This window comes from Pelobates fuscus, chromosome 13 (assembly GCF_036172605.1).
Source record: "Pelobates fuscus isolate aPelFus1 chromosome 13, aPelFus1.pri, whole genome shotgun sequence".
Lineage (NCBI taxonomy): Eukaryota > Metazoa > Chordata > Amphibia > Anura > Pelobatidae > Pelobates > Pelobates fuscus.
The window spans coordinates 10,863,029-10,886,125 of NC_086329.1; the positions used below are offsets into that span (position 1 = coordinate 10,863,029).

Sequence of the window (23,097 nt, forward strand, 5' to 3'; positions counted from 1 at the left end):
ACAAAACTTACAGAAAAAAATATACAAAAAAAGTATATTAACAAAATAAATTTAATAAAAATAAAGAGCTGCTCCCCTGTCAACCCCTATCCTACCCCACAAACCCTCTCTTTCACACTACACACATACACAATGCATCCTTACACATACACAGAAACACACAATGCATCCCTACTCACACACACATGCACAGAAACATACGATGCATCCCTACTCACACAGAAATACACAATGCTTTGTTTACACACACAGAAAACACAATGCATCCATTACACAATGCATACCTCACACACACACAATGCATCCTGTACACACACACACACACACACACTGTATCCCTTACATACAAAAACACACAATGCATCCCTTATGCACACACACACTGTTTCTCTTACACACACACACAGAAACAAAATGCATTTCTTAAACACACTCAATCCACCCCTTACAGTCGCATACACTGCATTACATACACAGAAACATACCCTTTGCATCTCTTACACATACAAACACATTCACACAATGCATCACACACACACACACACACAGAAACACACTATGCATTCCTTACACACAACACACACATTGCATCCCCTATGCACACACACTACATCCCTTACACAAATTGGTATCCCTGTACACTACATTCCATAAGAACACACACACATTACATCCCCTACACACATACACTCCACTCCCTGTGAGCGAACTCATGGGTGAGCCATGTAGGTGGACTTCTGGGTGAGTATTGTAGGCATTGGGGCCCAGACATTGAACTGTGTAAGGGGCCTCAAAAAATGGAGCTGCTTCCTGTTCGTTGATTGTTGTGAGCACTGCCTCCAGAGAGCCTGTTCTACACTAGTCCAGTGGAGCCAGACTGCAGCCTGAGCCCATCATCATCCTCTTGTCCTCATTTGGTGGTAAGTAGGCAATCCAGTATATTATTAGTGGCACCAATCTCTAATTTACCTCACATTAAAGGGACACTATAGTCACCAGATCCACTGCAGCTTAATGTAGTGGTTTTGGTGTCTATAACCTGTCCCTGCAGGCTTTTTAATGTATGTATGTGAAAAGACACTGTGGCAGATCATATGGGTGGGGTATTGTAATGTCACATGGGGGATGGGGGTTGCAAATTTTTGTTTGCCTAGAACGGAAAAAAACCTTGCACCGGCCCTGACTAGCCAGACATCCCAACATGCAAAAACTAGTTTCAAGGAGATAGCTGTCATGGCGGAGGTGGGCTCCTCAATGTCCGGCACAACATTAGACTGAGCACCGGGTAGTTACATGACACCAGGCACTCCCCTCTAATAGTAATGTGCATGCGCTACCTGGAAGAAGATAAAACGTGATGTTTACTAATAATAATACACGAGTTCAATGGTCGTCTGTAATGATTAGAAATGACCCCTGAACTTGCTATCGATTTCCGGGATATTTTATATAATTTGTGGGCTTCAGGGAGCCGCGATTAAAGTGCAGGAGAGCTGGGAGGTCTCTGGACGCGCACGGTGTCAAGATGAAACGCTGCACCAAGCAGAAACGCTATGTCAAGCAGAAACGCTATGTCAAGCAGAAACGCTATGTCAAGCTGAAACGCTATGTCAAGCAGAAACGCCACTCCAAGCTAAAACGCTGCGCCAGGCTGAAACGCCGCTCCAGGCTGAAACGCCACTCCAATCTAAAACGCTGTGCCAAGCTGAAGCGCTTTAATTGTAACACAATGTATTTAATTAGCCTTTATTATAATGTATTAATGATGTGAGGGGGTGAGAATACGGTCACTGTAACCCCAGGGCTGTGTGTGTGTGTCACCAGGTGTCTCTGACTTGTGTCGGCCATGACAGCCAGTCGTAGCGCGCGCCTGGCCCGGCCGCCATTTTGAGGATGACGTACGGCCCCCGGCCTGTCAGCCCCGCCCACTCTCGTCTCCCCACATCCGGGAGCTCGGGCAGAGTGTGACGTAGTGACGCACTGGCGCGCGTGCCCGGGGGTTGGTGCAGGTGCGCGCACGCAGACAGGCGCGGGAGGGAGACCGAGCGCAGAGAGGGGGGTGTCGCGAGCTCGATCGCTCGGCTGACTGGATCCGCCGTGAATTGTCTGCTCGAGAGCCCAGGCCGCCCCGCCCGAGCCCGCCCTCCGCCGCCGCCGCCGCCGCCGCACGGTCCTGGGAGCCCCCGGGGGGAGGGGGACAGGAATGAGTCGCTCTGCCCGAGGCCGCGAGACGCAGGAATGATCTGAGCCCGGCCATTCCCGGCCTGCCCCGCGCTGCTCTCCGTGACTCGTCCTGCTGCCGGTAAGTGGGGGGAGGGGCTACACCGAGTGATACACCGAGTTATATCGGCCGATTATCGCACTGCGCCAGCGGGTACTAATCCCGGCCTCACATCGCAGTGACCTCATTGTCAGGGCGGCTCACTGCATGGAGACATGTCAACGGAGTGTGGGTATACACTGCCACTCACTGCACTGAGCATCCACTCACACTGCACGGAGCATCCACTCACACTGCCACTCACACTGCACGGAGCATCCACTCACACTGCCACTCACACTGCACGGAGCATCCACTCACACTGCACGGAGCATCCACTCACACTGCACGGAGCATCCACTCACACTGCACGGAGCATCCACTCACACTGCACTGAGCATCCACTCACACTGCACTGAGCATCCACTCACACTGCACTGAGCATCCACTCACACTGCACTGAGCATCCACTCACACTGCACTGAGCATCCACTCACACTGCCACTCTCACTGCACTGAGCATCCACTCACACTGCCACTCACACTGCACGGAGCATCCACTCACACTGCACGGAGCATCCACTCACACTGCACGGAGCATCCACTCACACTGCACGGAGCATCCACTCACACTGCACGGAGCATCCACTCACACTGCACGGAGCATCCACTCACACTGCACGGAGCATCCACTCACACTGCACGGAGCATCCACTCACACTGCACGGAGCATCCACTCACACTGCCACTCACACTGCCACTCTCACTGCACGGAGCATCCACTCACACTGCCACTCACACTGCACGGAGCAGCCACTCACACTGCACGGAGCATCCACTCACACTGCCACTCACACTGCACGGATCATCCACTCACACTGCACGGAGCATCCACTCACACTGCACGGAGCATCCACTCACACTGCACGGAGCATCCACTCACACTGCACGGAGCATCCACTCACACTGCACGGAGCATCCACTCACACTGCACGGAGCATCCACTCACACTGCACGGAGCATCCACTCACACTGCACGGAGCATCCACTCACACTGCACGGAGCATCCACTCACACTGCACGGAGCATCCACTCACACTGCCACTCACACTGCACGGAGCTGCCACTCACACTGCACGGAGCTGCCACTCACACTGCACGGAGCTGCCACTCACACTGCACGGAGCTGCCACTCACACTGCACGGAGCTGCCACTCACACTGCACGGAGCTGCCACTCACACTGCACGGAGCTGCCACTCACACTGCACGGAGCTGCCACTCACACTGCACGGAGCTGCCACTCACACTGCACGGAGCTGCCACTCACACTGCACGGAGCTGCCACTCACACTGCACGGAGCTGCCACTCACACTGCACGGAGCTGCCACTCACACTGCACGGAGCTGCCACTCACACTGCACGGAGCTGCCACTCACACTGCACGGAGCTGCCACTCACACTGCACGGAGCTGCCACTCACACTGCACGGAGCTGCCACTCACACTGCACGGAGCTGCCACTCACACTGCACGGAGCTGCCACTCACACTGCACGGAGCTGCCACTCACACTGCACGGAGCTGCCACTCACACTGCACGGAGCTGCCACTCACACTGCACGGAGCTGCCACTCACACTGCACGGAGCTGCCACTCACACTGCACGGAGCTGCCACTCACACTGCACGGAGCTGCCACTCACACTGCACGGAGCTGCCACTCACACTGCACGGAGCTGCCACTCACACTGCACGGAGCTGCCACTCACACTGCACGGAGCTGCCACTCACACTGCACGGAGCTGCCACTCACACTGCACGGAGCTGCCACTCACACTGCACGGAGCTGCCACTCACACTGCACGGAGCTGCCACTCACACTGCACGGAGCATCCACTCACACTGCACGGAGCATCCACTCACACTGCACGGAGCATCCACTCACACTGCACGGAGCATCCACTCACACTGCACGGAGCATCCACTCACACTGCACGGAGCATCCACTCACACTGCACGGAGCATCCACTCACACTGCACGGAGCATCCACTCACACTGCACGGAGCATCCACTCACACTGCACGGAGCATCCACTCACACTGCACGGAGCATCCACTCACACTGCACGGAGCATCCACTCACACTGCACGGAGCATCCACTCACACTGCACGGAGCATCCACTCACACTGCACGGAGCATCCACTCACACTGCACGGAGCATCCACTCACACTGCACGGAGCAGCCACGCACACTGCCACGCACACTGCACGGAGCAGCCACGCACACTGCCACGCACACTGCACTGAGCAGCCACGCACACTGCCACGCACACTGCACTGAGCAGCCACGCACACTGCACTGCACTGAGCAGGCACGCACACTGCACTGCACTGAGCAGGCACGCACACTGAGCATCCACTCACGCAGGCACGCACACTGAGCATCCACTCACGCAGGCACGCACACTGAGCATCCACTCACGCAGGCACGCACACTGAGCATCCACTCACGCAGGCACGCACACTGAGCATCCACTCACGCAGGCACGCACACTGAGCATCCACTCACGCAGGCACGCACACTGAGCATCCACTCACGCAGGCACGCACACTGCACAGAGCAGCCAGGCTCACACACTCACCCTCTTTTTTTTTTTTTTTTTGCTTCTTCAATCCCAAATATATACATTCCTCATCCTCTCTGTCTCTGCCCTCTTCATTGCTAATCCTCTCTTTCTGCCCCCCTACTCTCCCTCCTCTTCTCTCAGCCCACTCTATCACAACTGCTCTTCATTTGCACCCTACTTTCTATTCTCCCTACGTCCATTATTGCCCTCTCTGCTTCTGTAGTCTTTTACAGGGTGAATTTAACTTCCCACCCCTAGGATGTATAACAATGATTTTGGGATTTAATCCAAGTACCAGGCTCTTTATATCTAGGAAAAGCAAATCATTGATATCATACTTTATAGATTGTCTGCCTTTCTAGTAATCTGAGGCTTGGTCTGTAATAGACCCTGTGCCAGTTGTACCTGTAAATAGCTGCTATAAGCCCAGCCCTCAACTCATGCATCAGAGTACGTACATGAACATTTAAGCCAGTCATGTCTATGGCTCCGTTCATGGGGGGAAAAAAAAACATGAATTGGATGAGTTGATAGACAGATGCTTCTTCTCTCATCTCTCTTTTCTGATACATTTGTTGCCAGTGCTACAAATACCCCATAAATTCAAATTTAAGATATGCGCAGCGTTCATGTATAGCTTTCGCTAGTTTCTGATCAAATAATTCTAGATGATGTAACTAACATTAAATTGTAATGGGCATTATAATGTGCGAGGGTGCAGATTCCTGGGTTCCCCCTTTGGCCCAATATCATTATAACCAAATAAGAGAGCACAAGGCTTTAGGTGCTGTGACTGGTACCTTTATTGCACCACAAGTAGACCTAACGATGTGTCAACCAAGACTGGTCAAGGACCAAATTTGGTTCCATCTTTGCAGTGTGCACTTGTGTTGGAATAAAGGTTACCAATTCCTGCTTTTCGCAGAGCTTTGTGCAGTAAATGTAAGCATTGAGGCTTTTTTAATTTTATATTTTTAAATTTCAGAACCACATTGTATGGTTTTAAAACAGATTCAACACAATATTAATGGCTAGTTTTATACATTTAAAAAAAGAGAAAAAAAAACCCCATAATGATTTATTTCTTAATAGTATAAAGATCCTTGGTTTGTTTTTAAACCATATAATGCTCATGTCTTATTTGTTATTGTTTATTAGTAGTCCTGTAAAGTGAACCCCGCATGGTTTATTAAACTCTAGCCGTTCGATAACCTGATTAAGCAAACAAATGGGAAATACTAGAATGAAACAAAGTATCAGAAACACATCTATTTTTGTTTTCCAAAACCTTTCTACTTACAATGTTAACTTTTGTTGAGCACGGCTTACAGGATACATACAGTGTGATATATTGGGATCCTCAACACGGCTGTGCAAGTGCAGGAGTTTCTTTTCGCAAGCGTTGCCCGTATTTTGTTTTGCTGTCATGGTTTGCCCAACTGTGCTGTGCCTGTGCTGCATTCCAATTAGGGCTTCTCGTGGGAACTGTGCCAGAAGACCTCCGTTTCCTCCTCTTTGGGCATTCACAGGGACTAGCATTGGGGACATGCATGAACATGCTCTGAATGCAGTCCTTATGACATTTGGGATCAGCGTTATTGTCATCAAGCACTTGAAGTCTTGATGACATTGGGTGTCCACATCTTGTTATATTACTTAGGAACGCCGTATAAAATCATAATGGGAATGATGGACATGGTAATATTTTCTTCCAAAGGAATATTTAAAACGTTTTAACTTTCATTATGTTTAAACCTTCTCCTGCATGTAGACACTGGTTGGCTGCTTCCAACTCTGTATATAATACAGGTTGGATTTGTTATGCATAACCGAAAACAAATCTCTTTCCTAATCCTGTGCTTGTCCTCACCCAGAGGAGTGTCACTTTTACGGTGCCCGATATCGATGCTACACGGATTTCTCACTATGTAACGGATTTTTAATGTCAGTCTCTGCTTTTTAAGAGGTAGTCACAGTGCATACTTTTCAGTATATAATTATATGCTATCTGGCCATTTATGAGTAGTCCATGGTGATGGATAAAACAAATAATCATATTTTATTTGAATACGCTGTCACTACTAATGACATCACCTGAAGGAAAAAATCCCAGTGGGAAATGTTTGCAGACTCAGAGGCAGGGCCTGCAAACTAACTGCAATGGCTGGCTGTGTATAAATAAGCAGGTATTTAGTAAAATACCTTACATCCTCATTATCTGTAATGTAGAGTAATTCTCCAAGCATGTTACTTTATCGGTGTTCTGCACTGCATTTATCAGCTTCTCCCACTTATCTTGCTTAAGGTGCTGTAAAGGTCCAAGTTTTATCATGTCACTAGAAATTAAGTACATGCGAACCTCCCTAGATACATTTGTAGATTGAAAACCTGTAATTCCACCAATGACTTTGACTCATCTGGAATAAAAGGTCTAGTTAGTGTTCGTGGGCAGTCGGTTGTGTTGGATCTGTTACAGTGATGCTCACGGACGGCTCCTACAGTGCTTTGTGTATTAAATGGCAGGTCTGACTGCTGCCTCCTGCTGGAAAGGATTATGTATGGAGCTTTCATTGTTCAGTCACTATTTCCCCTGTATGCCGTAGTGTGGATAATTTGGAGAATCCATGGAGGACACTTTGTAAATGTCTTGGCTAACCTGCTTTTTCTTAGAGCATTTCAAGCTTTTGAGTCATGAACCAACCTTCAAGGTTCTTGGTTGTCATTAGTGGCTTCTATTCATGAGTATATCTTGGAGCACTTTATATACAAAAGACTGGAGATGGCAAGCACGTGTTGTCACACCTCAGCTTCAATAGTAAAAAATAAAGTCCAGTGTACACAGCAACTCTACCCTAACAACAAAGTCTCACAATACAAAACAGTGCTACATTTTCTCAATGAGCAAACATTGTAAACACTTCTGAAAAATGCATAGCTCGAACATAAGGGGGGAAAAAAGCAGTTTGTTTTTTTACTAAAACTATAAATTGGGCTGAGGAATTGTTTTGTTAACTTGTCCCTTCCCTGGGAGAAGCCGTGCATGTGCCAGTCATCACCATAAATTGACTGAAAGATGATCATCCGTCCACAGAACTGCCTAACTACTCTAGTCGAAATCCATGGCGGCTGCACGATTCCCATTCATTTTGATAGGAAACTCTATAGGTTGCTCAGTACAACCTCTGCCGAAACAGAAGTGCTGTCTGAGATGCAGTAAATGTAGGGGAAATGCCACCTTAAGGCGGTTTCATCACCTTCCAGGGTCTTTGCTATGTTTCATAATCTGGTGGCCAGGGAGTTGAAAATAAAGTAATGTACTTAATTGACGCTGCCATCTTCTTTCTTTGACTCTTGGCACTTCACTCAGCAAGAGCTGCATACATACTGAGGATATAGAACTGTCTGTGGAAGGTCCCTGTGGTGTCCATCACAGAACAAGACTTGCAGTCTGCGAGATGACTGATTCCATAGCTATTGCCAGTGACTACTGCGATAATTGACAAAACTTGCATTTTGCTACGTTTTGTGAAGTTCAGATTTTACCTTATGACAAAGTCCCACTGTTTTCCAATGACTTTAGACTGTTAGAAATATAATGAAATGTATTATCTGGTGACAGTTGCTTTAAGTAATTACTAGCATGCAAAATATTTATAGAATGCTTATTCTGCATTCGTCTATTTGCATTATAGTACTTCCCCTTTAATCCTTATTGTGCTAGTCTGTTTGCTAGGGATTTGTTTTATTACAAGGAGTACAGGTAGTTTGTCACTTATGTCTTTGTGCTCCGTTTACTAAAGGTAGAGTTGTACTGTGAAATCCTTCCAACCCTGCTATTAACAAAAGGGTTATCCATTGCAAACTCACCAGATGGCTTCATTTGTCTTGGTTTAAAAATTACACTTTGTGCAATAAAGTTAATTGCTACTCTGGCATTTACTAACTCCTAAATTATTGCCAAGTAACCCTGCATGCTATCAAAGGAACACACTTGGGTAGTTTAGCTTATCTCTAGACACTGGACTGAACAACTGAACGTAGAGAAATCAATGTGGGAGAATTATTCAAGAGTAATTCACCCTACTGCCCCATTCTACAAGGATTTTCAAGACTGGTTTAATCAGTGGAAGCAAAGTTCTCTCCCTCATCACATATATACTTATGAGTTTTATGTGAAGCAATGATCTGCGGACATTAATTTTGCTTTAATTCTTGCACCTATCTTGCATATTACTTTTATAAGCGAGTGTTGGCTCTTTGTTTGCCTCAAAGTCTGGTCAAAATTCAGTTTCCAGAAAAACAAAACACTGTGTTTGCAGGCCCACCGATTGAAGACTTATACTATAGATGCTTCATATTGGGAAGGACATGGGCTCACATCAGGTGCAGGGAAACAACCTAGAACACCAGTATCCGTCTTTGAATGACAAGGAGCTAAAATCCACCTGGATTGCATTGAGGCGCTCACAATACATGTCAAAGAGACTGATTCAGTTTAATTGGTCAATCACTTATATTTGGAGAATTGCTGTTGGGGCATATTGACACGCCCTGCAGTAAAATCTCTGCTCACACCAGGGAGTCCCAGGTATCAATCGATGCCCAAGACTCCCCTCTGTCAGCTGGGGCCATTTTGCAGTTGCCCCAGACTGTCTGAGCTGCATGTAGCGCTGAAAGTCAGCCTATAAATAAATTGTGGTGAGAGCAGGGTTAAATCCAAGGTATCCATTATACCTGGCCAATGAGCTCTATGTATGCAGGACGACAGCACATCATAGAGCCGTTTAACCCCAAAACCGTGATAGCGCTCAGTATCTGTTTCCAGGGTCTCCATGCTTGGCTCAAGCTGATGGTGATCGGTGTTGGGCTTTGCTAGCTGCCCAGCACTGATAACCGTGTAATTGGCAGGAAAGCAGACTGCATTCTTAGTCACATAGAATTTAAATGAATACTATGGGGTCAAGAACACAGGCTTTTCCCTACGCTATAGTGTTAAAAACACCATCTATCACCCACAAATATAGTAAAATCTTACCTTTATTCCAGTCTGCTGCTGCTGGCTCTGCCCCTGATCTGCCTGCTTGACTGACATCAGAAGTGTTAATCAAAGCCAATCACAGTGTTTTCCCCATGGTAAGCATTAGATTGGGTGAGATTGTCAAGGAGGTAGATCAGGGGGCAGAGCCAGCACAAGCCAAACACGGCACAATGCGTCTCTATGAGGAAAGTTCAGTGTCTTCATGCAGAGGGTGGAGACACTGACTCAGTCACACTGTGCAGTACTGCCCCAGGAAGCATCTCTAGCAGCCATCTGAGGGTTGGCCGGTTTGAGGTATCCCTAGGCTGTAATGTAAACACTGCATTTTCTCTGAAAAGACAGTGTTTACTGCAAAGAGTCTGAAGGGATTGAGTGTACTCACCAGAACAAATACAATAAGCTATAGTTGTTCTGGTGACTATAGTGCCCCTTTAATTATGAAAACAGCCAATAGATGATTGGCGCAGACAACTCTACTTTTTTAACTAGAAAAAACATCTTCTAGTTTAGGATTGATATTAGCAGAGGGTTTACTTAGGGTTAGATTTTAAGGGTAAGTTAGTGTAGGGGTTGGGTTACTGCTGTTTTAGGTTTAGGAATAGTGTAGGGTTAAGGTTAGGGTAAATATACCGTTGGCGTTGATAAAAGCTTTGGGTTGGTATATCGTTTTTATTTTATCCTATTCACGCTTAATGTCTGCTAGAGTTAGGAGCCAAGTTTTATAATAACAAATAAAAAAATCAAGGGACAGTATAATCACCAGTACCACTACAGCCTAATGTAGTTGTTCTAGTGCAGGCTTCCCCAAACTCCGGCCCTCCAGATGTTGCTGAACTACAACTCCCATGATTCTATGAATGAAATAGGCTGAGAATCATGGGAGTTGTAGTTCAGCAACGTCTTGAGGGCCAGAGTTTGGGGAAGCCTGTTCTAGTGTCTATAACCTGTCCCTGCACGCTTTTCAATGTAAACACTAACTTTTCAGAGAAAATGCATTGATTATATTGCTCCCTCTGAACACCTCTAGTGACAGTCACTCAGATGACCACTAGAGGTGCTCCTTAGTCCATTGACTGTTCCTCATAGAGATACATTGATTCATTGCATTTCTATGAGGAGATGCTGATTGACGCAGTGCGATTCTCCAGCCATGGTGAGATCGGCACAGTGTGTGTGAAAAAAGGTGAGTAAAACACCTTTCCAGTGCAATGGTGGGGGATTCATCTCTCTGACACACACCCACTGATACTGCAACCCTCAGATTTTCTCACACACACAAACTATTGTTTTGAATATATATGTCTATTATATGTATGGGGACACTTAAAACCCTTAAATGTTGGTGTAACAAAGACATGTGCAAATTTTAGGTTTTGGTATGACAATTATCCCCGTTCTTAAAGGGTTAAACATTAATGTTTGTTAAATTAAGTGGTTAAAACAAAAACCCGTAAACTGCAATGATTAGTCCTCTTTCCTGGGACCCCATCGTACGCCAAGCCTTCTCTGATGCTGGGTGATGCACATCAAGCTTTTTCAGAGCTGCAAAACTGATGCTGATCCAGTGGTCCTTAATTGGCTGAGAGCGTCAGCTGAGCACTTTTAGCCACGGAATTACCCTCTATGCAAAGAATATACACCAGGCTGGCTAATGGCATACTAATTAACCCCTTAGGGACCGATGACATACCCGGTACGTCCGCTGCAAATATATTACCCGATCACTGCCGTTCCCCTGCCGGTGATCGGTGTTGCTCCTGGTCTGGGGGGACTGCCTGACAGCCCAGACAGTCCCCCTGCGGGCCATGTGATTGCTCTCAAAGAAAAATTTCTGCACACCTTTTTAGTGAAGTTTTCAGGCTAGTCAAATCTGTTAGAAATAAAACATTAGATATTCAACAAGAGCTATCCAGACATAAAAAGGATGAGAAACTGGGTTATTCAACATGTTATAAGACAGGAGTATGGACACGACAAATAGGCAGCATGTTGAAATAAGTGAGAAGTAAGTAGGAATACTGTCCCCCCCTTAGAGCTCTGAAGAAGGTAATAAGAGTGCCATTTAGGGTGGGAAGCACCTATATGCCTCCTTGTCCATGAAGGTCTTTAAGTAGGGTTGCTATGATTTGGTAGAGGCTAGGACCCCCTTAGGATGGTCCGTAGTATATGTATTTGAGATTTACCTGTGGGGGGATGTTGGATTCAGCATCATTATAATGCTTCTTCCGACTGTGGTATACAGTGATAATGTGAGCTATAAACTGTGTTCAAAGGAACACTTCACGGGGAATTTAGCAAGTTATGCAAAACACATGAGAAACAGTTAAAGAAAATTACAATTTTAAGAAAAGAGGAAAGAAATAGAATAGAAATTAATGTGATGATATATACTGCAAGAATATGCATGTGCCTTCCCCCTTTTTTGTTTTCTGTTCCCCCCCCCTTTTTTGTTTAAGCTGGGAAATAGGTCTCCTCTATTATTGGGCACGGTTGGCATGGTGATACTTTTTGGAGTGACAACTGTTACTATTAGTGGCTAAAGCAATGGAGACAACATAAGGGTTACCTAAAAAAGTATTTTTTGAATCTGTGTATTAGTTATCATTGTAATTTACTTTATATAATTTAAGATTACAAAAGCTATATAAGATAAGTCATGTTTTGGGAATTTAGGCTTTATAAAGTGATGAACTATATCTTATAATATAGAAGATATGTATAGAGATAAGTGATCTCGTTTGGTTGTTCCTTCCCCCCCCCTCCCCCCCTTTTTTTCTTTTTCTGTATTCTTTATTATTTGGAAAAACAAAATAAAAGAGTAAATTGTAAAAAAAAAAAAAAAAATTAAAATTGAAAAAACACTTAAATCGCATACATTTTGAAAAAGTTGCCAGTAATTGCTGACAGTTCAGGACCCCAGAGTTGTTGGATTTCCCTGGTGAGCCGCAGGAATGAACAGGTGGACCCACGCGAGATCCCAGTGAGTGGATGTCGAAGGTGGTGGCTGAGTCGGCTCTGTGGCTACTTGCGTGGGCAGCCCCAGGGTTCATAGTGTCAGGGATTTCGGCAGTATTAGTGATCCTCAGGTCTCCATTTTCCTTCAGGATGATTAGGCTTCTTGGCGTTCCCCAGCGGTATATTTTATGGGCAATGAGTACCATTGTCAGTGGGCGCAGACAACGTCGCCACTCCAGGGTGGCTCTGGACAGGTCGGGTAAGAATGTTAGAGAGTGTTCCTCAAATTGAAAAGGTGACCTGTTACGGATGGCCGCAATGAAGGCCAGTTGGTCCTGACTTTGCTAGAATTGGACAATGGTGTCTCTGCTAGTGCCCTGGGAGCCTGTGGTTGGTTTGGGGATTCTGTACCACCCATCTAGAGGCATCGCCTTAACTTGTCTGGCAGAGAATAGTGCGTTGAGTAATCTGCGAAATAGGTGTGGAACTTCCGTAGGCTCTAGAGTGTCAGGCAGGCCTCTGATTTTGATATTTTTTCCAACGCCTCTTATCTTCCATCGCTACCATATTTTCCTGGGCAAGCATTTGAGACCGCTGTAGGGTTGATATCTGTTTCTCCAAGGATTGTATACGGTTCTCATGGTCCGCAGAGTTCAACTCTGTATGGTGCAAGCGGGCTGATACCCCATTAATTTCTTCTCGGAACCGTCCGATATCGGTCGTTACGTTTCGGCATAGCTCGTCCAGGAGGCTCCGCAATTTGTCCTCTATGATTAGAGGCTTTGCCGCTGGCGTGGGGCACGGGTCTGGTAGGTACTCTAACATCGTAGTCCTCCCCTTCTGCTGAAATCTCGTCGCTGGATGAGAGCCCAACTGACAGTGGAGCCATTTTAGGCCCTCCAGTGGATTGCTGCCTTCTCAAGAGCTCACCAATGTCTGCTGTTGCGGGGGGTCTCTCAGCTGTGTATTTATTACGTGACCCATGCCTTCAGCGAGGTACATGGCAGCTTTGTGTGCAGGTAGGTAATTTCCCGTGATAAATGCTCAATATCGGCGTTTTAGCTCAGAGCTTGAGGGAGATGCGTCCTTTCAGTATGGCCGCTGGCTCCGCCCCCTTATGTAGTATTTTTACATAATTAAGTAATTTTATTGATTGCAATTTGAGGAACCTGTCTGACAACCCAGGCTGAAAATCCAGAGAATTAATTTTGGTAGCACTGTATTTAAACCTGCACATGGGAGGTACAGTTTTACTCTGGAGACTTCGCTGAACACATATTAGTGTTTCACAACTGCTGTAAGACAGTATTGTGCAACCTCTAAACGTTTACCCCATAATACTGTATCTGGGAACTAATTGTATGGACACATTAGGAACACAAACCTGTAACCCTAATGCTTTAGTGTCTGTGTCCCTAGTTATATAAGGTTCCCAGCCCCCCTCTGTGTGCAATAAAAATAAAGGGTTTTACTTACCTTCCAGCGTCGAGGCTCCGATGTGCTGCTTTCTGCTTCTCCTCCATTCTACGATGTCATGGGTAGCCTTGCTTCGTCCAATGAAGCAGTCCAATGTTCCTCATAGAGGAAAATTGGGGACATGATGCGCATGAGTGATGTGTCCACATTCCAGCTTCCTCATAGGAAAGCATTGAATCAATTATTTCCTGTGTGGGCTTCCTTGTCAGGTGACTCCATTTCACTCTGTCAGTATGACAGCCACTAGAGGTGGATTTAACCAAGTGGTATTTTACATTGCAGGGTTAAATATACAAGGCCACTGCAACAACTGTATAAAATTAGGTATGTTGTGTGTGTGTGTGTTTAAATATATATATATATATATATATATATATATATATATATATATATATTACAATGTTAAACAAAACATACAATGTTAAACAAAAATCTGCACACCAGTCAAGCCATAAGACTTGCTTTTCCCACAGAAATCCCAAATCTGCAGTGATATTACAACCGCAAAGGATTCTGGGTGGGCATATGCAAATTAGTTTAACAAAGAATCACATTTTTGCCTCATTCCATTTTAAACATGGATTTCTTTTAATCTGTGTTTGCCGTGTACAACTGCTTGGAACACAATTTAGGAAAAGATGCAAAACCAGTGAACCACTCATGGACAGCTGTTTTGTTGTTAATGCAACCCATCAACATGAGGTTGGTTACTGGTTTGCTTGGTAGTGCTTGGGAAGAAAATCCAAATTTGTTATGGTGGGGAAAAATTGTGATTGGAAACCCCTTCCACCTGAAGTCTGTGGATAGTTAATACAATGTTAAACAAAAATCTGCACACCGGCCTACACACACTTATAAAAATTTTATATATATGTAAAATTGTATTTTTGTTTTTTTTAAGTGTGTATGTGCGCGCGTGCGCTAGATATCAACACGGTTCCTTTTAGTGAAAGAGGTTAGTAGTACGGGTGACAACAGTTAATAGGGATGATGTTAATGTAATTATTTTTTTTACTTTTTAAACATTTTTAGATTACATTTTTTAATTTTTTTTTAGGAGTTACTTACTATCCACATCAAAGTATTAGGAGCACTTGTGGCAGAGCTGTTGTTAGAGACTAAAAGAACACGTCTGAAACCATGAGCTTATTAGATAACTCCATAACAGGGATTATTGGAAAGGATTAATGCTCTGCAATCCGTCCATTAACCCTCAAATGGAATAGAAATGTATACTGAGTTATGAAAGCTTTAAAGGTGTTTATTTTTTTATATATACATTTTTCCATGCATTATGGCTGTAATGTATTAAATAACTGTACATCAAATTGCAAACAAAATAAACCCTTCCTTTCCTTGGGGGAAAAAGTACTTGGCAATAATTTTGCCAGAAAATGGGGCATGTATGGTAGAAATGAAAAACGGCTTACAGACAGAAGTCACATTTTAACATAAAAGCCTACCCACATAAAAGCCAGATAAACTGGAAAAAAAGATATGCATAATATTGATCTAAGGTTAAAGGGTTACTTCAATCTCCATGGGGGAGGGGGGGGGTGGTGGATTCTGACAAGTGGACAATTATAGAACACAATTACCAGGTACATTATATTATAGGGACATTCTAGACGCCACAACCACTGCAGCTTACTGTAGTGTTTTCAGGCATGTAGCCTGTCCCTGTCCTATCTATGAGAAAATAATTCATGGGACATGGCGGTTTGCAAACTAGCCTCCCAATGCTTCTCTTTGAGTAAGCATTGGATTGGTTGAGATGATAAAGATTGTTGATCTCATCCAGATAGGCGAGCGCCCACATAGTCCAGACAAAAGGAAGTAAATCTTATTATCATGAACGCTATAGTGTTCCTTCAAGTAAAACCCTTAAAGGGACAATATAGTCAGCAAAACAACTTTATCTTAATGAAGCAGTTTTGGTGTATACATCATGCCCCTGTAGTGTCACTGCTCAATTATCTGCCATATAGGAGTTAAATCACTGTTTATGCAGCTCAAGCCACACCTCCCCTGGCTTTAAAGGACCACTCTAGGCACCCAGACCACTTCAGCTTAATGAAGTGGTCTGGGTGCCAGGTCCAGCTAGGGTTAACCCATTTTTTTATAAACATAGCCGTTTCAGAGAAACGGCTATGTTTATTAATGGGTTAAGCCTTCTCCCAAATCCTCTAGTGGCTGTCTCATTGACAGCTGCTAGAGGCGCTTGCGTGATTCTCACTGTGAAAATCACAGTGAGAGCATGCAAGCGTCCATAGGAAAGCATTGTAAATGCTTTCCTATGCGACCGGCTGAATGCGCGCGCAGCTCTTGCCGTGCGTGCGCATTCAGCCGACGGGGCAGAACGGAGGAGGATCGGAGGCAGAGAGCTCCCCGCCCAGCGCTGGAAAAAGGTAAGTTTTACCCCTTTTCCCCTTTCCAGAGCCGGGCGGGGGCACCCTCAGGGCACTATAGTGCCAGGAAAACGAGTGTTTTCCTGGCACTAGAGTGGTCTTTTAACTTACACAGCCTTCCTAAGCATTTTATGTAAAGAGTCATCTGTTTACACTTTTTTGCAAATTGTGTTTTAATTTAAAGTTTCTTGTCTTCTGCTCTGTTAATAGCTTGCTAGACCCTACGGGATCCTCATGTATGTAATAAGTTCAATTTATAGAGCCAGAGATACAAATGTTTAAAGTAAGTTATATATGAAAATGAAACAATTTTGTTTACATGCAGGCTGTCAGCCACAGTCAGTGAAGGTGATTAGGGCTGCATAAATAGAAAGAAAAGTGACGTAACTCCTACATGACACAGACTTGAGCAATTCGACTGCAGGGGCATGATCTATACACTGAAACTGCTTCACTAAGTTATGGTTGTTTTGGTGACTATGCTGTCCCTTTTAATTTTGTTTCCATGGTGACTGCTCCACTTAACCCCTTAAGGACACATGACATGTGTGACATGTCAGGATTCCCCTTTATTCCAGAAGTTTCGTCCTTAAGGGGATAAATAAAGCATTTTACCTCTCTTTATTAATAATCCTCATTGACTCCATAAATTCTAATAATTCTGGTGACGTGTGGCCAAAAATATTGTGTATAGCTTACATTATATGAAAGAATATCTTGCGGGAAGTGAATTAGTTATGGTTTGTTTTTAGCTCCATGTCTGAACAGGTTAGAAGTGTGAATTTTCAGAAAGGGAATTTCACATTTTAAGAAAATTCAAGTTGGCTATGTTTTAATTTTGTCTGTCCTAAATTTAGAATTTCATGTTGAATTTATGACCGTTCACACTTTGTTGAATAACCCCCCAGAGGTTTATTCAATGTATTGAGAACCGTAAAATGTGAGCAAAAGGGATGGTTTAAATACAAATAGTTTGCTCTCTAAAGACATGCTTACACTTATACTCTATTACTAATCTTTTTATCTCTCCTTATGTATACCCTTTCCTAGATCTAAAGAATTATCAAAATGGGAGCGTTTTTAGACAAGCCAAAGATGGAGAAACATAATGCCCAAGGGCACGGTAATGGATTGCGATATGGTCTTAGTAGTATGCAAGGCTGGCGAGTTGAAATGGAAGATGCACATACAGCTGTGATTGGTCTGCCAAACGGACTTGATGGTTGGTCATTCTTTGCTGTTTATGACGGTCATGCTGGGTCCCAGGTTGCCAAATACTGCTGTGAGCATTTGCTAGATCACATCACAAGCAACCAGGATTTCAAAGGGACTGACGGACAGTTGTCTGTAGAGAGTGTAAAAAGTGGGATCAGAACAGGCTTCCTGCAAATTGATGAACATATGAGAGTAATCTCTGAGAAGAAACATGGTGCAGACAGAAGTGGCTCAACCGCTGTGGGTGTAATGCTTTCTCCTCAGCATATTTACTTTATCAACTGTGGAGACTCAAGAGGTTTACTTTGTAGGAGCAAGAAAGTCCATTTCTTTACGCAGGATCACAAACCAAGCAATCCACTTGAAAAGGAGCGCATACAGAATGCTGGTGGCTCTGTAATGATCCAGCGTGTAAATGGGTCACTTGCTGTTTCAAGGGCTCTAGGTGACTTTGATTATAAATGTGTCCACGGAAAAGGCCCTACAGAGCAGCTTGTTTCACCAGAGCCTGAAGTTTATGAGATTGAGCGATCTGAAGAAGATGACCAGTTTATAATCCTGGCGTGTGACGGAATCTGGGATGTCATGGGGAACGAAGAGCTGTGTGATTTCGTAAGATCCAGACTTGAAGTTACTGAAGACCTTGAAAAAGTGTGCAATGAAATAGTAGACACCTGTCTGTACAAGGTATTGGAGATATTCTCTGTGTGGCGTTTGGCAAGCTATACAATATGTAACGAAGTGGCCATGTCTAGTTTTAGATGTTATCCAGAATAGGGATCGACTGATTATCGGTTTTGCCGATATTCTGAGCACAAGCTGCCACCTTAGGGCGCACCGGCCTGGGGGGTGCTAGATCGGAGTGACTGGCAGGAGGTGGATGCACATGGGGGACCACTAAAAGAGAAGGGAGAGGAACATTAAGGGGAAATGGGGGGGTGGGGGGGGGGCACAAAAGACATGTAAGGGGTGGGGGAGTTCCTACCACACATATTTATACACACACTATCCATTACCCACACTGCATCCACTACACAAACAAACACACACACACTGCATTTACTAATCAAATACTCTTACTGCATCCACTGCACACACAGAAATATTCTTGAAAACATTAAAAAAATTGGACTGGCATGTATATTTTGTGCATTTAACCACTTAATAAAAAAACTAAAACGGTAATTGTACAGAATATCGGTAAACTATCGGCCTGAGAGTTCACAGATTATCGGTTGATCCCTAATCAAGAACCACCACATATTCACTAATGTAAAAGTGATTCATGTAGAATATATATAGCCTGAAATGAATCCAATGTCATCTGGAAGTTTTACTGCCGAGGCCAATGATGCATTGATAAAATTTGAAAGTGTTTAGTTTACATTAACTTTTACCAGTTTAGTTGTATTAATTAAAGGGCATAAAAGATCATGGCAAGTGTTGTCACAAGTGTGTGTAAATCCTAAAGGAAAATGCTGATGTAATTATTGGCATAATAAATTACATTCTGGGAGTTGTATAAAGTCATTGGTGATTGCTGTGCAGATCTCAATGCAAAGTTCTACAATTTGCCTTATCTAAAAATCCTTTGGCTGAAATTTTTTTTTTTTTTAATCTGTTAACATTTTCAAGTGTTTTAAAACACACTTTTCTGTAGAGAACAGGCTTTAATTTCGCCACATTTAAAGAAGTCAAAAGAACACTATAGGGTCAGGAACACGTGTGTGTTATATATATATATAGTGAAAACTACCATCTAACCTTCCTCGCCACCCCCTTTCTTCCATAAATATAGCAAAATCTTACTTTTATTGCAGTCTGTTGCTGGTTCTGCCCCTGATCTGCCTGCTTGGCTCACATCAGATATGGTGAACAAAAGCCAATCCCATAGGCTTGGCTGAAACTGTCAAGGAGGCAGATCATGGGCAGAGTCAGCCCTAGGCAATCCGCATCTCCTCATAGAAATGCATTGAATCAGTGCATCACTACGAGGAAAGTTCAGTGTCTGCATGCAGAGGGTGGAGACACTGAAAGGCAGTACTGCACAGTGTGAAGCACTGCCCCAGGAAGCACCTCTAGTAACCATCCGAGGAGTGGCCATTGGAGGTATCCCTAGGCTGTAATGTAAACACTGCATTTTCTCTGAAAACAGTGTTTACTGCAAAAAGATTGAAGGGAATGATTACTCACCAGAACAAATTCAATAAGCTGTAGTTCTGGTGACTTTAGTGTCCCTTTTAATATTTCAAGGTAACAGACTCCAAAATGTCTAAACAGATTTCCCCCCACCCCCAAAAACTTAACATTTGGAAAATTTTGATTTATTTTATTGATATAGATTATCAATACCACATTTTAGGTTTGGATCTCGATTGGATATTATAGCTTTAGAATTTTTTTTAACCTGTTCTCTATTTTGTGGTACCGTATATACTCGAGTATAAGCCGACCCGAATATAAGCCGAGGCCCCTAATTTTACCCCAAAAAACTGGGAAAACTTATTGACTCGAGTATAAGACTAGGGTGAGAAATGCAGCAGCTACTGGTAAATTTCTAAATAAAATTAGATCCTAAAAAAAAATATATTAATTGAATATTTATTTACAGTGTGTGTATAATGAGTGCAGCGTGTGTGTATGAGTGCAGCGTGTGTGTATGAGTGCAGCGTGTGTGTATGAGTGCAGCGTGTGAGCGTAGGAGTGCAGCGTGTGTGTGTGTGTGTGTTGCAGAGCCTTGGTGGGGGATGGGCAATTTTGTTTTTTTATTATTATTTTAATATTTTTTTTATTATTTTTATTTATTTAATTTAATTTTTTATTATTTTTGTATTATTATTTAATTTCTTTTTTTTATTATTACTAATTTTTTTTTTTCGTCCCCCCTCCCTGCTTGATACATGGCAGGGAGGGGGGCTCTCCTTCCCTGGTGGTCCAGCATTGGCAGTTCAGTGGGGGGCTGTGGGGGCTGTAAGAGAGTTTACTTACCTCTCCTGCAGCTCCTGTCAGCTCTCTCCTCCTTCGCGCCGTCCGTGCAGCTCCCTCTGTCAGCTCCCAGTGTAAGTCTCGCGAGAGCCGCGGCTCTCGCGAGACTTACACTGGGAGCTGACCGAGGTGCTGAATGGACGGCGCGGAGGAGGAGGAAGCTGACAGGAGCTGCAGGAGAGGTAAGTAAACTCTCTTACAGCCCCCACAGCCCCAGTCTGTATTATGGCAATGCAAATTGCCATAATACAGACTATTGACTCGAGTATAAGCCGAGTTGGGGTTTTTTAGCACAAAAAATGTGCTAAAAAAACTCTGCTTATACTCGAGTATATACGGTATATTGTTCTTGAATTTTATTAATGACACGGAGGCTACTATTATGTTATCTCTTTCTTACTTTATTCCTCAGCAGCAAAGAGAAAATATAACTGAAAGAGAAATTTAAAATATGAACCATATATAACAGATACAACCATATCTGCCCAGTAACAGGGCAGCCAATCAGCTTCTAGGAACAGTCCATAAATGTCTTGCTATGCACTTCCTCTTTCTTTGCTGCTGTCCTCAGACCAGCTAAGTATATTTTTTTCTCTCCTATATATTTGTGCTTATTATTGTTACCAGGTTTGTTTACCTGCTGTAACTTTTATTGGATTGGTAATTGATTTTCTAACTGTTATTTCATGTGTTTCTGTGTATTCTCATGTAATTTGCACTTATACTTGTGTGTTTTCCGTCCCCTGCGCTCTGCCCGGTTTCCCTGCCTGTTATGCACTGTTCTTTTACAGGCAAGGGTCCCGGGTTAGCAGGGGACGTTTTTTCTCTTGGAGCTTTTCTGCTCCTTGGTCACCCCTCTCTTCCCTCGTTATCCGCTGGTGCGAGGGAGTTACCGGCCACGTGTGATGCTCGCGCTCCCCGGCCATTGACTGGGGAGGAGCTCTAGGCACCCGCGGCGTGCCCTGCATGTGGCGGCCATCTTTTGCCTTCGACGCACACGTGGTTGGTGTTACTCGGCGTCCGGCTCCCTGTACCTCTCCCTCCTCGTTTTAATTTACTGTAAGGTATTTCCTCTATGGGTTACTCAACCCTCTCTGCTTAGATTAGTTTCTTCCCCATTGAATTTATCATTCTATTGTTAGGGTACACTTGCTACCCTGCATTTGCCCTGTGACTGTATATTTAAAGGTACAGTTCTACTTAGAGTGGTGTTTTTCTCTGCTCTGCAAGCTATGCAGGCTAGAGGTGAAGGGTCTGATAGCCCCAATTATCCCAGTATGGATCCTTTACAGACCCCCATCACTGGGGAGATGGGCATCACTCCATATTAAGAGTTCCAGGCCCTCATTGATTCCACCATGCAGAGGGCACTGGCCTCTGCCATGGGGACTGTGTCTTCGTCCCTGTCTCATACCATTCAGCAGGCGTTGACACAGCCCCTGGCCCCTTCTATTTTACCCACTCCCCAGCCTGTGCTGCAGCTTCAGACGAGTCGCAAAGAATAAACACGTCTCTCCCGATGTGTTGCCGGTATTACCTGCCCTGACTGACGTGCCTATGACCGTCCAAGATGGTGCGTTACCGCGCAAGAGAGCCGCTGGCCAGGCACTACGCATGCGTACCCCTCTATCCAGAGAGGGGCGCAGTAAATTGAGGGCTGAGTGCCCGAGGCCTTCGGTGCCTGATGCGGCGTGCAAGACGCCAGAGGTTGATACTCAGATTTCCCAGTTCCTGGCGAAAACGGGTTGGAAACCCAGAAATGGACTGGAGTTTTCACTCCATAATTGCCAGGACAAGATTCTGGACACCCTGGGGCCCGCTGCCAAGCTTTATGAGCTTTTGGTGGCGGCTAAGGCAGGGACCAACCCCCTTGACTTAGATGAAGCAATCGGGTGGGTCCAGAGGTTGATTTGCCTTCTCGGCAACGCGAACACTGCCATGTCGGCTGAGCGCTGCAAGGCGATTTTGCTCAAAATTGAGCCCAAGGTGGTGAATCTTGCGGTGAAAGAACCGGGTGCTTCAGCCAAAGGTATGCTCTTTGGGGAGTCTTTTGTTAAAGATTTGGGCTCCTTTGTACGCACCTTCACCGCCCTAGATAAGGCCCAACCAAACCTGAAGCGTGTTTTTGGCC

General features: G+C 44.7%; 1 protein-coding gene across 1 annotated transcript in view; it reads left to right on the forward strand.

The window, feature by feature from the left end:
- The first annotated feature begins 2,083 nt into the window (after positions 1-2,083).
- PPM1A (protein phosphatase, Mg2+/Mn2+ dependent 1A) overlaps positions 2,084-23,097 on the forward strand; it is a 44,924-nt gene continuing 23,910 nt past the window's right edge. Inside the window, exons 1-2 of the mRNA XM_063439805.1 lie at positions 2,084-2,302; positions 17,817-18,668. Coding sequence (XP_063295875.1) covers positions 17,835-18,668 — 834 coding nt within the window. The 5' untranslated portion in view covers positions 2,084-2,302; positions 17,817-17,834. The remainder of the gene's footprint in view (positions 2,303-17,816; positions 18,669-23,097) is intronic.